At 36.9% G+C, this 16685-nt stretch overlaps 1 protein-coding gene across 4 annotated transcripts in view; it reads right to left on the bottom strand.

Annotated features, from left to right (window-relative positions):
• Nucleotides 1–16685, bottom strand: part of PIKFYVE (phosphoinositide kinase, FYVE-type zinc finger containing) — a 78552-nt gene that overhangs the window by 8210 nt on the left and 53657 nt on the right. For all 4 annotated transcript variants that reach the window (XM_032354607.1, XM_032354606.1, XM_032354605.1 and 1 more), the window contains 11 exons: nucleotides 15186–15299; nucleotides 14702–14810; nucleotides 14447–14601; nucleotides 13481–13571; nucleotides 10197–10257; nucleotides 9206–9343; nucleotides 8058–8178; nucleotides 6128–6223; nucleotides 4585–4668; nucleotides 3588–3685; nucleotides 1372–1536 (listed from right to left, as the gene is read on the bottom strand). In XM_032354607.1, coding sequence (XP_032210498.1) covers nucleotides 1372–1536; nucleotides 3588–3685; nucleotides 4585–4668; nucleotides 6128–6223; nucleotides 8058–8178; nucleotides 9206–9343; nucleotides 10197–10257; nucleotides 13481–13571; nucleotides 14447–14601; nucleotides 14702–14810; nucleotides 15186–15299 — 1232 coding nt within the window. The remainder of the gene's footprint in view (nucleotides 1–1371; nucleotides 1537–3587; nucleotides 3686–4584; nucleotides 4669–6127; nucleotides 6224–8057; nucleotides 8179–9205; nucleotides 9344–10196; nucleotides 10258–13480; nucleotides 13572–14446; nucleotides 14602–14701; nucleotides 14811–15185; nucleotides 15300–16685) is intronic.

Below are 16685 nucleotides of genomic sequence, written 5' to 3'. Positions count from 1 at the left end.
TTTCAATGGGTTATCAGTTCATTTTGTCTTTTTCCCCTGACATAACAATAAAAACTAACAAGTCAATTCTTGTTATCCTGGTCAAGTCACTCCCGAGCAAGAATTATGTGTACAATCAAACTTTATAAACTATTACAAAAATATAGTACCTTTTGAAAGAGCAATTTCCAGATTAAAAATAGAGCATTCTGGTTGAAGAATAATTTTTCTTATATCTGACTCCTCTGATAACAATATACTCTCATTAAACTCTGCCTCTGAAACTAATAAAATACTACATGCTAACTGGTTTTAAATAAAAAAATACAGATAAAAAAAAATAATATACTAACACAGCTCTTTCGTCAAGTTCCCATTACTTCTTTATCAGTTTCTGACTGTTTTCCCTGTGTGTGGAATAATGCTTCTCCAATAGCTTGAAATGCTTTCTTTGTCATATACTAAGTTATATACATATAATACATAAAATATACTAGTATCTACTTCAGAGCTATCTTTTATACTTGATTTGTGTGGCAAAGCTACTGCTAGATGCACTCTAATTATTACACATTTGGAATATATGTCAAGAGCTAGAAGAAGTGATCCTCCATGTTTCACATTTCTAAATTATTTTTTCAAAGCACCAATGTCTTCCAAGGATTTCAGCCCAGCAGAAATCTATAGAATACTAAACAGATATCTTAATTACGAATGAGAATTTATTACGCTAACTTTTAGACCACTAATTCATGATCTAACCCAGGGCTTGCCAAACTCTTTCTGTAAAGGGCCAGATGGTAAGAATTTTATTCAGCCACAACTATTCAATTTATCGATCCGACTCGCAAGCAGCCAATCAGTCAATGAATGGGCACGCTTCTGTTCCAATACACTTTATTTACAAAACAGGTCAGCACAGTTTACTGGGCTGGTCTACCCCATATTCAAACACAATCAGGTAGATATATTTTTAAATATCAAAATGAAGGCAGACATCAATACCCTCAACCCAACAGAGACTGGGAAAGAAAGGAAATGTCTGAGTGGGCAGTGGAATGAAAACATTTGCGTATGTAACTACAAGTTCCAAGGTGAGATTGATGTTTTACATGTTTAATGTCACTCGGTCCTCAGTAAACCATGGAAGACATTGCTTTTGCCATTTCAAAGGTATGGAAACCAAGGATTTCTGATCCTTAGTAACACAGTAAGTGATAGCAATAATATCTAAAGCCAGTTGGACTCTACAAGTGCCATGCTTTATCCACTCTGCCATACTGAGGCATGAGAGAAGAGCGAATGCCCTGGTTTCAGCAGTAAGAATTATCTATTCAAGGCTATAAAAACACAAGCAAGTAAAATAATCACATTTGGTCTCCTCTCACACACCTTGAGGCTCAATGCCTTGACTCTCCGTCCCCTCCTTGCCCGTCTGCCCAACCTGGTAGTAAGCACTATCTGCTCCACGTAAGGTCTCTCTCTTCTGGGACGAGAGATCAGGGCTTTTCCCTGCTGTCCCTCGGAAGAAGGACAGCATTCCAGAAGCCTTTTTGGCTAAAAATAAAAGGTAATATATTAAGTACAGGTCACTACAGGTGGAAAATAAAGATTTTCAACTCATTCTTTTGTTAGTAGTAACCATTATATAAGGGTAATAAAATATGAGTCACACTGATACTTTCATTTGCACAGACTATCATTCCACATGTTTTATGGGGTATGAGGATGGGTTATTAGCCATGCACTTTTATTATCAGAAATATAAAAGAAAAAGCAATGTTCAGATAACTGTGTATCAAAATGTGAGAAATTCTACAGAATATCTTTCCAAAATATCTTCACATGGCAGTCATCATCTTTTTTCTTTTTAAAGATGTATTTATTTTATTTAAGAGAGAGAGCACATGTGTGCACCAATGCAGGGAGGGACAGAGGGAAAGAATCTCAAGCAGACTCCCCACCAAGCACACAGCCCAAAGTGGGGCTCAATCCCACAACCTGTGAGATCATGACCTGAGCTGAAACCAAGTGTTGGAAGCTTAATGAACAGATCCACCCAGGCACCCCAGCAGTCATAATATCTTAAGCAACAAAATTCAAGACTAAATTCTTACATTATTACAACAGTTAATTAAACTAATACAGAGCAATACTACGATCTACAAGAACTCAGAGTTAAAAATAACATCTCTATATCATTTGTGTTCCTATATTTTAACACAGCAAACTCTAAGATTTTTCAGCATTTTTCAGAAATTAGTATAAGATGGCCAAAAATATTACTAAAGCTTACTCTATACTCTCATTCTTAGTTTTGAGTTTAGTATACTTTTATCATCTATGTATGATCTATGAGCTTAGCATATATGATTCTAATCTTGTACATTTACCATGTACAAAATCCACATAAAATATCACTCATAAAGTGCTTAGCTAGGGTGGCAGACACCATTATGGCCTCCTTAATACTAAAGCCCATCTTGTTCCTTGATGAAGGAACTGCAATTTTGTTTGGGGCAGCAGTGTGGAAAGCCCCAGAAAATGAATCACGATTTATAAAAGCAACAAGGGCAGTGCTAGTCACTACAGTACCAGTCTCCCTTGCAGAGAAGGGTGACCATGAGACTCCGTTCCAGCCAACGAGGGGAAAGGGGAAGCCTCTCTATTCCTATTAAAGGAAACAGCTGCAGCTTGTAGCTACCTCCCTTGTTTCAATTCCAAGTGGAGACATGAACTGGAACATTCTGATCATGAGGAAAACTTAAGAGAATCATAAAGAAATCACTCCTCTCTTGTCATGACAATGCTGGCTAGCTGAACCAATGCCAGCAACTTCCTGCCTCTGGACATTGCTATTTTACAAAAATACACTGTTTGTCTGAGCCTCAGCCATCACTTGAGTTTTCTGTTATTTGTAGGGAGCACATTCCTGACAAAGCCAGAGAGCTGTGTTCAAATCCCAACTTCCTGCTACCTCTATAATCTTGAGCAGGTTACTGAAGTCTTAACTTGCTTTCTAAAAAATGGGGATATGTCAAATAACTCTTATGAGGTTATTGTGGGGATTAAAGGACAGGACCCGTGAAAAATTCTTTTCACAATGCCAACAATACTGTGAAAACTTTTTTGGAAGTCTCTCTTAGGGCACCTGGGCGGCTCAGTCAGTTAGGCCTCTGCCTTCAGTTCAGGTCATGATCCCAGAGTCCTGGGATCAAGTCCCACATCAGGCTCCCTGCTCAGCAAGGAGCCTGCTTCTTCCTCTTATTCTACCCCTTCCCCTGCTTGTGCTCCCTCCCCCAAATAAATAAATTATTTTTCTTAAAAAGTCTCACTTGAAAGTGAAAGCTCTAAAAAGGCAGATTCTGCTTCTTTTTGCATAGACCTATGAATTTCTAGAAGTTTCAAATCTAATAATAAGGTAAAGATCAAGGAAAAGCAAAATATTTACAAAATAGGACATACAAAAATTTTTTAATGCTTCTTACATCATAAAGACCAGAAGTAATAAATTCTTGCCAGCTGGCATTTCTTATTTAATGTTTTCTTCTTCAAACCATAATTACAAATAACACTAATAATAAGTGTTCCTCCATGTATAATCTTACTTGGCTGTGGTTCTGCTTCTGCTGTACGGTTTGTCTGTCCTCCACTGACCTCGGGTAATCTAATAGGGCTGCTACTCTTTGGTCTGCTATCTAAAGTACTGGACAAAAAAAAAAAAAAAGAAAAGAAAAAAAAAGTTAGCTTCATACAATTTGGACAGAAAATGATTCCTACATTAATCTACTCTCCACCTAATCCCAATCACAGTATCCGAAATCTGATTCATATAAACACAGGTTATTAACAAAGAAGAAAAAGTCTTGAAATGTCTACTGGACTTAAGAAAAACAAAGCAAAATACTGTAAATATAAAAGTGTATGGAAAATATATGAAAGCAGAGGCTTTTATAATATCTCCCCAAGTGCATTAGAGCTATCTTAGCACCTGTAAGTCGAACAATTACAGAAAATACCAATTTCATATTTCTCAGGCTAGTTACCATGATAATAAATAAATCCAGATCAAATTTTGTCACATTAGTGAAGGTGTAAAACTTACTTCAATAAGAACCAAAATAATGAGCCTATGACAATTTCTGTCTAAAGGTCTAAAATATTGAATATATCAAAAGAACTAGTGGGGGGTTTGGTTTTGTTTTTAAACTATTTGGGATCTTTAATACTTTAAAGTATTTGTGGAAAATTCACAAATACTTTAAATTACAAACAAAGTAAAGCAGTAGGTTACTAATTTCACAAGTAACTATTTTTTAAATGAAAACAAGGAGAATTTAAAATGCTGAAAGTTTTAAGTCTGCAATATATACTACACTTCTATGTCATGTATCAGAAAACTGTATCCAAAGGCCCTGTTTAAGGCCTTTTGCTATACTGGAATTTTGTTCTGTCAATTGTTTGCTAAAGTTTGAGTGCCACCATCAGTATCCTAGCAACCTTCACACTGATAATATGCTATAAAATAAAATTGAAGTATCAAAGCACAAGTGTTTAAAAAACGATATAGCCAAATGAAGTGAATTCTACTCAATCACGGATCACCTGTTTGTTGGAAGCCCTTCTTCGGCACTGCTCCGCTGAGTCGCTTTGGATAATTCCTCTAAGGCATTTCGGTATTCTTTACAACTTAGGGTAGAAATAGGTTGAAAATGTTAACCTAAACATTAAGTTTCTCTTCAAAATATATCAGATACTTTAGATAAGTTCCACATTACAGAAATACAATCATTTTATGTGTCCATAATTAAACATATTTGAGTCAACTAACAAAAGTTATCAAGTAGAAGCCTCAAGAAGATCATCTTCACAGATAATAATGCAAAATACTAACCAACACATCAACCAGCATCAATATCCTAAACAATGATTGTGAAAGCCTACGTATTAACATTTAGATCAAACATCTTCAGGGATAGAACAGGTAATTTAAAGTATAAAACTTCAGATGTTAGTATAATAGAACAGCAAGAAAAGGAACTTGAGAGTGCTATTCTATTAAAAGGTACTGAACTTTAGGAAAAAAATCCAACTCTTGGACTAGAAGTCTGAGAGCCCTGATTTAGATAAATCAGATGTCAGCGAACAAGAGAAGCATATATTATTTTTCAAGACATTAGAAGAAAGTGATTTCTACTGGAATACTCAGTTCTTGACAGTACAAAAGAAATTTTGTATTTGGTTGGCTTTCCTACCTTTCCTATCTATTCATGTAGTAAGACTAAGCAATAAAGAAATAAATATTAACTTCCTAAAGGTCAAAAGGCAAAAACAAAAAAAAAGTCACATGGAATCTCCTAAAGAAAAGAAATTCCTCATAATCCGAACAGACTGTAAACTTTGTAAATGCTAAGGCATATAAATCTATCTTGTTTATTCCTATAAATCTAATGCCTACTATACCACATATTGTAGATATTCAAATATTTGCAGAATAAGCAGCCTCCTTGTAACCAATATATAAAAAGAGAAATTTACATTTTAATGCCTTCCAGCAGAAAAGGAATTTAATTAAACATCTTAGATTATACTTAAACTAAGTTCTACCGCTACCAAGATATTGCTGTGATTAAAAAGCACTGTCTTTTTAGACATAAGATATAAATATTTTTAGAGGCTTTTTTTAAAGACACATGATAACTGTTGGCATGTGAGAGGGTTAAGACATAGGAATGGCATTACTCTAGTAAGAAAACCTTACCTGCTATGTGTGAGAAGCAGGAAGGAAATTAGGAGTACAAAAGATAATCAGATAATATGTTTTATTTTATCAGTAAGTAAGCGTAATAAGGAAGGAATACAATGGATATACAGTATAATAGAATGTTTAGAGGATATAAGGATAAGTAAGTAACTTGCCTAGTCGATTTAGTTAGAAGCTTGCTTAAGAATCATCCTATTATTATTTGGGCCAAGAATACACTTTCAGACCCAAAGACAACAAGCTACCATGTCCAAAGAATACATATTCTTGCTTATATTTAATCATTCCACCCTACTCTATAAAATATCTAAAAATAAGGCCATTAACAAATATACATAAAATATAAAGATCTAATCATAGGTGAAAAAGTCCCATGAAAAATACCTGAGAGCAAAAGCAATGATGGAGCTGGGTTCCTTCTCACAAACCGCAATGGGCACCCGTTCATGTTCATACATTAAGTAGTGTTTATCTGGATCACTGTTGAAATTTTTTAAATAAACCAGTAAGAACAAAATTGGCAGGAAAGGACATATACAAACCACTAATACACTACAAGGAAATTTCAAGACAATTTTAAGTTAACTAAATATGACACAATTATAAGACTGTAATTAAGTAAACCAAAAGGTATGCAGAAACTGAACCAAACCAAACAGCCAAGGAAAATGTATCAACAAAAAGTTTTTAAAGGCCACTGAAAAATCATCAGATTTAGTCTTCAAGTCAGAGGGTTCTGGATTAGTTATTCCAAACAACACTTTCCATGCTGCCAAGACTTTGAGCCATGTTCATCTCCAAAAGTATTTATAATGAACAGCAGAAGTGTGAAAGATTTTGTTCTACTATAAGCCTAAGGATGAGTTTTCTAGAAATTATGGAAAATGTACCATTAGTCCAACAAGAAATAATGTAACACAAATGTTTTCCTATTATCCTATGGAAACTCAAAGGGGTGACCATTTTAACCCCAATCTTGATGCCCGGACTTCCACCGTCCAACCCCTAGAGAAGCATTCGTTCATCTGTGTAATAGCTATGTACTGAGCACCCACTGTACCGGAGACACAGTATTAAGTAAAACTAATACTGAGCACCTAACTTGGACAAGATGTTAACAATTCAGAGGTGGGAAAAAATAGGCATGGTAGAGTTTATAGTACAGTAGGTGCAAAGAAACAAGTAACCCTACGAATAAAAACAATCACCTTCTGTGGTATGTTTCACGAGGGAAACATGAGTTACAAACAGAGTTTGTGACAAAGAGACCTAATCTGGCTAGGGCAGGGGGCTAGGAGGAGGGTCTGAAGTTTTCCTGTGGAAAAATTCAAGGAGTTAATGACTAAAGAAGAAAATGAGGGTGTGGGCAAAGGCCATACAACAGGTGGGACAATAAGCCACTCAAGAAATTATGATACGGGAGTGGGAAGCAGAGAAGACAGGGACCCTCACAGACTGTAGTATATGAATCACCACACGTCCCCTCCCTGAGACGGGGAGTTCCCAAGAGCAGTGATTTTCCTTACTAATCCTGTTCTACATCCTCGGGCACCAGCGCTGGCACTCAGTAAATTTAAATATTGACTGAATAAATAAATACAGAAGTCAGTGAAGAACAAAGGTCCTTATTAACAAATGTCCACCTTCTGGATACACTTGAGGAGCATTTGATGGCTACACAGATCAACCAGTGGGGAAAAAAACAAACTCTCACAGCCAGCCTATTTTCTTTTCAACTCAGAAAACCCCCTACAAACAAGATCTCATGAAAACTTGTATGGGTCACTGTAATACATCACCACTGACAGAAAAGTACCATGTCCCATTAAGTTATCAGGTCAATAATGTCATCTTCACATACAACCAGTAGTATGTTTCTATGATTCAATATGATTCAAAGGAAAATCACTGCTCTTGGGAACTCCCCGTCTCAGGGAGGGGATCAATAGATGTAGCAGTATATCTTTAATATATAGTTACGTATGTGTATATATATATATATATATATATATATATATATATATAAACAATTTTCAGAATCAGTAATCTTAAGCATTAAGCAACATTATAATGCTTTTTTCATCCACTCATCTACTATGTAATGAAGATTAATTACTACATAATAATTCTACAAATTACATTATACCAAAAGACATCTCTTTTACCTGATGAAGTGTAATTTATGATTGAAAAGTATATATACAATTAAATAAATTTATCTAAATATGGAGAGAATAAATCTATACAAAGAGGTTTTTTAAATTAATGAAAAGAAAACCACTCAACAACAGCCACTGACATTTAAAATACTTACAAAGGAAATGGAATAGGGTTATAGCTATTTCCTGGAAGCAAATTTGCAAAGATGGCTTTCATGGTTGATTTTTCCTTCACTTGGCTATCTGTGGATCCCAGCAAATGTCCATCAAACACATCTAGGATAAAAAATATGCTACTTACATGTTAATATTCAGAAAGAGTAAAAAGAAAAGGAAGTATAAAGTATCAACATTATTTCTTGTCATTTGTGGAACACAGACATATGCACACCATAATTACCAATTAAGGTACAAAATTACTCATCTAGGAATAAGGACTCTTTGGGGATGAAAGCAGCAGCAATAGTGAAGAAGCACACACAGCACTGATTCCAAGCAGCACTCTGTTCGTTCTACGTCTGACCCTCTAATCGACGGCTTCCCATTGCAGGGGCCGGGCAGCGGCCATGATGTAAGTACTGCCTGAGCATGCGCGCCCTTAGCCACAGCATTCCTTGTCATCACCTCACCTCAGTTATATGTACTGTGGTCATTACATCATAGTTTAATTTCAATTTAAAAGTTATTTTTAAGGTTTACAGTACTTAAGTAGTTACTGCTTAAACAGAAAGCAAGGAAAGAGAGAAGCGAGGCAAAAATTTGCTATTAGTGAAAGAAACAACTGTTGTTGGAGAAATGGCTGTAATTTCTCTTGTTTTCTTACAAGGAAATAACAAGAAAGTGTGCTTTATGGGACTCAAGAAAGTAATACCCCCAGAAAACAGGAATCAGGGTAACATTCTGTTACTGAGATATTTATATGTCAATTAGTGCAGCTGAAGAAGTGATAAAGTAAAAGCTCTACCTAAAATAGCACTTTTTTTTTTAAATTTTAGAGATAAAGATAGAGAAAAAGAGAAGCACAAGTGCCTGTGTGCAGAGGGAGAGGAGAGACGGAATCCACAAGCAAACTCCCCAGCTGAGCATGGAGCCCAATGTGGGGCTCCATCCCAGGACCCTGAGATCATGATCTGAGCCGAAACCAAGAGTCAGCCACTTAACCAAATGCGCCTCCCACATGCCCCGATAGCACTTTTAATAAGCATAATTTACAAACTCTGAGAAATAAGAAAGCATTGTATCAAAAGCATTTGTGGTGCTCCCCTTTTCTAGATCGAGTCAGTAAAAGTGACTTCAACTGCACCTTCAGAGCTGCTGGCTGTGTCGAGGTCAGGGGGCCCTGCCCCCAGCTGTTCAGGCATGACCTCTGGTGGAGTAGGCAACTGGAGATGGGTAGAACCGGTGGAGCTCTGACTGGACAGGGTTGTTAGGAAGCGATCCTCTAAAGAAAAACAAACTTAAGTGAATCATTTAAAAATGCTGACCCCATGTCTACCTAATAGGAATGTTTTTTAAATGTCAACTCATATTTCTACTTCCTAAACCAAAGAATTTTAGCTTCCTAAAAATTATCTAGGCCCTTTCAGCACATATTTTAGAAACAGATACAAATATCCAAACAGGTTATATGAGTTGATCACCGTCAGGTCTTAGTGACAGCACTGTGACTGGCAACCCAAGTCTGATTCCAATCCAATATCCTTTTCCACTAGGCCATAATAGCTACCTAAACACTAGTCCATTCAGTTTTACCAGGACACCATTGGGAAAAAAACCACATACTCACTCTCAGGGGGAAAGTTCATTAATTATAATAGAAATGCTAAGAATTATGAGTTGAATTCATATTCTACAAAGGCAGTCTAAGGAAATTTCCCTACAAATTTTCTAAGATGGCACCAAATTATTCAATGAAATACTGTGAAAGACAACTTAGATCTAGGAAAGATTTTAGTAACATAAAAAACATAAATTAAACTTTCTAATGTTTTTGCAGTCAAACCTGCTGACTTTGGAAGAGGCAAAACAAAAATCCAATTTCCTTTTATTCTTTGCTCTTCCCCTAACAGCAGCCATCTCTATGTATTGTGTATTTCTATATCCTAATTTATTTTCTTGCAATATACTTTATGATAATCTTAAACTGACAGTGCTACAATACTCTACCGGAAGGAAAACAAAGTCTAGAACAACTATGCCAGAAAAAATTCTCAAAATTAGCCACTGAAATGACCTACAGACTAAGAAATTTCTTTAAATCCAATAGCAAGTGATCACCAGACACAAGCACCAACCTTTTTCTCCATTTTGAAGCCCTGGAGAAATATTTCTTGGAGCTGCATCCATTGCACTTATCTGTAGAGAAGTAAATACTTTACTCTTAAGGAAACATTAAAATCACATTTTTAAAACTTTCTTAAGAATTATTAAGACACTCAGTTTTATGGGTTATAACTTTTGATTTTTACCTTATTAGAAATTAAAACTGGAAGTTTTAGAATATGCATTAATTCACTTTTTGCATTAATTCGTTTAAAAATAATAAGCTCTTAAAAGTCAACATAAATAACATTTTTTTAAAAAACAGCTATTTACAAAAAAAACTGGTCAAAGTGGCATTGTTTTACACTTTTGTAAATACTTTTAAGCTTTTGGAAATACTTTAAGTATTTTGCAAATACTAATCTATTGAGCTATATTATTATGATTGAAGAGTATAAAGAAAATCTAGCCCCACATAAATATGCAACTGAAAAAGGGAAATCATGTAGGGCCCTCAAAAGGGACTTTAAAAACCCCCAGGGGTCCTTGAACTACACTTGGAGAATGTGTTCTAAAGAGTAGCTCACTTCCTAGCAGTAAAGCATCTAAAAACTACTTATGATTACCCATTAAACGTAGTAATCTTTTATTATCCACTGGTTAATGGGATAATATCCACTATTATCCCATATCCGGTAAGATATATTTCAAATTACTATAAACCCTGTATACAATTTGGTTACAAAGTCATTTCTTAGATGGCTACTTAGAACATTCCTAGATTGGCTCACCATACCAGAGAGACCTCCCTGGCCCTAATCACCCTAGGGTATAGGGTGATTATACCTATATAATAGGTATAGTTATACCTATGTATATATAATAGGTATAACTATATACCACTCCCTTAGCAAGACTCTCCATTTCCCTTATTTTATTTTTTTCTTCATAGCTTTTTCCCATTTGCTTTCTGAGTTTATTGTTCACTGGTTTATTGTCAGTGTCCGCCTCATTAGACAAATGTTCCTCAAGGATAGTAACTATGGCCTTTATTCAGAAAAATATGCCTTAAACCTAGAATAGTGCCTGAAAGTACTCAAAAACTAGTTACTGAATTAAAGTACAGACAGTGCTACAGATTTTCACATCAACTTTCAAACCTTCAAAAAGATGATCATCTACTGAATGATTTTGTATTTTCAATTCTGTGTCTACCTATTATAATTAAAGGTCTTACACTGCCAGCTTTGCAGTTTCTTCAGTGAGCAAATGAAAAAGCCACTACAGCTAACACTAATGGTGTTCGCCATTGATAACCCTAATCACTTGGCAAATACTAGTGTACAAATCGTCTTCGGTAACTCGTACTCTTACTCTCACCTAAATTTTAAGGAAAAGTGATTCCTACACAGTCGTTTCTGAGACAAAAAAGAAGCATCAAGATCTAAGGCACTTGAATTTATCATTTTATGGAAATACTTCTCTACAGATACTATACATTTGTATAAAAAAAAATCTCTCAAAGTCCCTCATCATATGAGTATAGTAAGCCCTTATGGGGTGCCTGGGTCACACGGTTGGTTAAGCATCCAACTCTTGGTTTCAGCTTGGGTTGTGTTCTCAGGATCATGAGATCAAGCCCCACAACGGCGTCCATGCTCAGCGCAGAGTCTACACGAGACTGTCTCTCCCTCTCCCTCCACCCCTGGCCCCTGCATGTTCACGCACTCGCTCTCTCCCTCTCTCTCCCTAAAATAAAAAAATAAATGTGGTCCATATACACTATGGAGTATGATGCCTCCATCAGAAAGGACGAATACCCAACTTTTGTAGCAACATGGATGGGACTAGAAGAGATTATGCTGAGTGAAATAAGTCAAGCAGAGAGAGTCAGTTATATGGTTTCACTTATTTGTGGAGCATAACAAATAGCACGGAGGACAAGGGGAGTTAGAGAGGAGAAGGGGGTTGAGGGAAATTGGAAGGGGAGGTGAACCATGAGAGACTATGGACTCTGAAAAACAATCTGAGGGGTCTGAAGGGGCGGGGGGGTGGGTGGAAGGTTGGGGTGACAGGGGGTGGGTATTAGAGAGGGCACGGATTGCATGGAGCAATGGGTGTGGTGCAAAAACAATGAATACTGTTATGCTGAAAAAAATAAATAAATTTTTAAAAAATGAAATAAAATAAAAAATAAAAAAGAATAGCAAAAGAAAAAAAGAATAGTAAGCCCTTATATTATAATGACATTAATAATTTATTAGAAAACATGGTTCATGTAATAGGCAGAATTCTAAGATGGCCCCTCAAAATCCTGCCCCCTGGTATACACAATCCCCCTTCCCAGTTAGTCAATTAAAACACTAATTTAAATACTGCTGCTGTGAAGGGATTCTGCAGATGTATTTAAGGTCCCCAACTGGTTAACCTTAAAATGGGGAGAGATTATCCAGGTAATGACCTAATGACATAAGTCCTTCAAACCTGTGTCTAGAGGTCAGAGAACAGGAATTGGGAAATTAGAAGCATGCGCTGTTGTAAGCCTTGAAGATGAAAGGGGGCTCATGCAGGCATGCGGGCAACCTCTAGGCTGAATGAGCTCTGGTCACCTGCCAGCAACAAAAGTGGGACCTTCGACCTCTAACCCCTAGGAATTAAATTCTGCCAACACCCTGGATGAGCTTGGAAGATGACCCTGAGCCTCAGGTAAGATAATGGCCCTGGCTGAAATCATGACTTGAGCTACACATCAACGCTATGGGAGACTGAGCAGAGATCCCAGCCACACTGCACCAGACGCTGGCCCCCTGAAAAAGATAAACTTGTGTGTTGGGTCACAAAGTCTGTGGTAATTCGTGATACAGTAAGACAAAACTAATACAGTTAGGAGAAGCCAACTAAATCAATGTGTAGAACAAACCCAATACTAGGTCCCTTAAGAGAAACTTCCCGCTTAAGCACAGAGATAAAAAACACACAAAACTACATAGTAAAATAAATTAGAACTCTACTATATACCCAGAGCATCCCTCACTTTTCCTTTATGGCACCTACTGCCACCATGATGCTGTGTCCAGTGATGCCCACAGACAGTGGCTTTTGATAGATGTTTGAAATGAACAAACAATTGCATTTCAAGCAAGATAAAAAATTAATCCAGGCCATGTCTCTCTGAAGCCTTACAACTGTAAAATGAAAGACTCTATCTGATATTATTAAAACCACGTATTAAATTACCACCTGAAAGTGTCTTAAATGAAATTAACTGTAATACTTATATCAACGAAAGACCAAAAATGTGACTGCATTTCTTTACCTTGCTTTCTTCCCCCTGTCTCAGTCTTCCAGGACTTGGAGGAACTGAAGGTCGCTTTCTACCCTTTTCCTGCTGGAAAAGGTCCTGTAATCTATAATTAAAGGGTTGTGGGGGGAGAACATGGTTTGTTTCTAATATCCTGAATAAGGTATACAAATTTTCTCTTTACAATTTTGAAACCACAATAATTAGATTCTCCTATTGCAGTTGCAATAGTTATTAAAATTATACATAACTTTCTTATTTCTAACCAACTAATCAAGAGCTGTGAGTGATATGACAGTAGTTTTAAAAGAATAACAAGTTATTGTAAGAGACAGCATAATGTAACAAAAAAAACAGGAGCTTTACAGATGAAGAGACCTCAGCTCAAAACCCAGCTCTGACAATTAATAACTATACAGCTTGGGGAAACGCCTTAGTCTTTAGAGCTTCTGTAAAATGGAAACAGTATATACACTGTAGGATTCATGAGACCAAATAAAAGACTGAATGTCCATTTAGGCCTTCCTCACTGCCTAGCATAATGCAGATGTTCCATAAATAAATGCTATAAAACTTCAATTGAACTTTTAAATAAGCATCAGAGGGAAATATTTCCCCCAATAAAAATTTACATAAATGTCTAAGATACATATAATAATATATTTGAAAGTCCTGGCCTAAAATCCAATAATCACTCCACAGCATATTGATTAAGGTGTATTATATTCAATAAGCACACACACTCTTAAGTCTCTGAAACAGCACTGATGCTACTCTCACCTGTTTTTTCATCTTTATAAACCACCTGAAGATTAGCATATATGTTTTAAATGATGAAGGGGAGGTGCTGACAGAAAAATAGAAACTTCTACAACCTGCGAATTAAATGTAGCATCACAATAAAGGCCCTTCAATTAAAAACATCGTGGCAGAGCAAATTTTGCAAAAACATTCAGGAAAGCACCAGACGGTAGAGCACACCTGTTATTCCAAGCTTGCAGCACTTCACAGAGACTTTGCTTCTTGGCGATGAGGGACTCGAAGACCGACTGCAGCTGCTGAGGGGTGTCCACCGAGGAAGACATGAGCCTCGCCTGCATCTTCTCGATCCAGTTCTTGAACTCGCCTTCTTCCATCTACAAGGAGAGAAACAATTCCAGCTGCCTGAGACCCACACCTAAAGAAACTTCTGATAAGTTTTTTAACTTTTGAGCTTCTGTCAAAAAAATGAATGACCTCTTTTTGTGCAAAGATATCTTCCATTTTTTCTTCTCTCGTTTTGCTAAATGTATCCGTTTTCAAAGATGCAAGTCTTTCATCAACAGCAAGATACACCTGTGAAACTCTAACAAAAACATAAACGTTAAACACCTTAGAAAAGTTGGAATTAAGTTTGCTAATCTCACATAGAAAAACAACACAGAAAACTTATTTTATTGAATTACGAATCATACAAAATTTTGCTACACAAAAAAGACCTAAGAGGATGTACATCAAAGTTTCAAAGCTGTTACGTCTAAGAGGGTTTGAAGTCTTTTTTATACTTTTATGCAGTCTACATTTTTTTTACATTGAACATATATAACATATATTTAGAAAAATAGTTATCTATGTTTTCAAAGAAAGCTAAATGAATAAACCTGATATTTTAAAATATGTGTACATTAGAGACTGATGTCTATATACACAAAAACAGATGATCAAAGAAAGTAAAACTCACTTTTGAAAGAAGTCCTTCAGGTCCTGAAGAAGGGACACTTTTAATGGGGCCTGACGTTTAATGAATATTTTGGGGAGTGGAACGCATACTTCGAGAAGCCGAATGGGAGAATAACTGAGAGAAAAAAAAATACAAACAACAGTAGAAAAGTAAAAAAATTTTAACATCTTGAGTAGAGATAAACCTAAATTCTATGAGGTACAAGACAAAGTTTCTATAATACAGCATTTTAAAACAACTATAAAAATACTGAAGACAACGTTCAACCATTATAAATATCCTCCCCAATTCTGGAAGGGTTTTGTCCTGTTTGTTTCTTCATTGTGCTGTGACCTCATCATGTATCGCCTAAAGCACAACTGGGATATAAACCTTTATGAAGGTGAGGAACCCCTTCCTACAGTTCGCCTAGACGCAGGTCACCTTCCCAGCTCCTGAGGATTTGGAGCTCAATTCCTCATTGAGTCTTTCATCCTCATGAGTCCCTTAAGAGACTTTCTACCCATGAGTTTCTGTCATCTAATAAATCTCACCCTTCCAGGTGGTAGATTCATGTTTAAAGCTCTTGCTTCCAAAAGGAAATCAGCTCTAAGTATCAGTATTTCCAAAGTCCTGTTTTGTGTCAGAGTTGTTTTAGGTGCTGAGGATATAGCACTAAACAAGGGCCAGAATTACTGCCCTGGTGAGTCAGGAAGAAGGAGACTCGGGCAATAAACAAAACAAAGAGTTCAAGAATCTATTATATCAGACGGTAAGTGCTCTGGAGAAAACTCAAGTGAGCAAGGGGAGTAAGCAGGGAGTGCTCGGCGTGACGGGTCAGAGCAGGAGCAACAGAAACAAAGACCTACGCGACGGACAGAAAAGCAGGCAGATAGCTGGGGAGTGGAGGGGTGGTCAGGGAGGGAAAATCGAGTACAAGCCTCCCAAGCAAGATCCTACCCGATAGAGAGGAGGCCACAGTGAGGGGACAGGCGTAAGTGAGGGGACAGAAGCAGGAGGTGAGAACAGAGAGGTACGGAGTAGCCAGAGCACGCAGGAGCTCACAGGCTCATATACGGGCTCACTGAAACAGACACCCATGAAAGGGTCTGCAGCAGAGGAGTAGCCTGAGCCGATTTTCACTTAACAGAATCACCCTGACTACTGTGTTGCAATCAGACCGCAGGAGACAAGCCAAAGGATAACTGAGTGAGCCCACCGCAGTACTCTAGGGAAAGGCAACAGAGGCCCAGCCCAGAGTGGCAGTGGTGGAGATGGTCAGAGGCATTCAGATTCTGGATATATTTTGAAGGCAGAGCCTTCATGATTGAAGGCTTTCTCAAATCATGTAATATCACAGGGTACCCATTCTGCAAACTTGTGATTTTAGCTCTATCTGGAATATCCAGTTAACTTTAAGCTAGTTAATGTCTTAACAAAAATTCTAACAAACGCTTACAGAAAATAGTGGCTAAGATGAACACCTATAACAGCAGAGCTACTAGTTCCCATCATGACTTC

The sequence above is a fragment of the Mustela erminea genome, chromosome 8 (assembly GCF_009829155.1).
Source record: "Mustela erminea isolate mMusErm1 chromosome 8, mMusErm1.Pri, whole genome shotgun sequence".
NCBI classification, from domain to species: Eukaryota; Metazoa; Chordata; class Mammalia; order Carnivora; family Mustelidae; genus Mustela; species Mustela erminea.
This window is presented reverse-complemented; position numbering and strand designations above follow the sequence as displayed.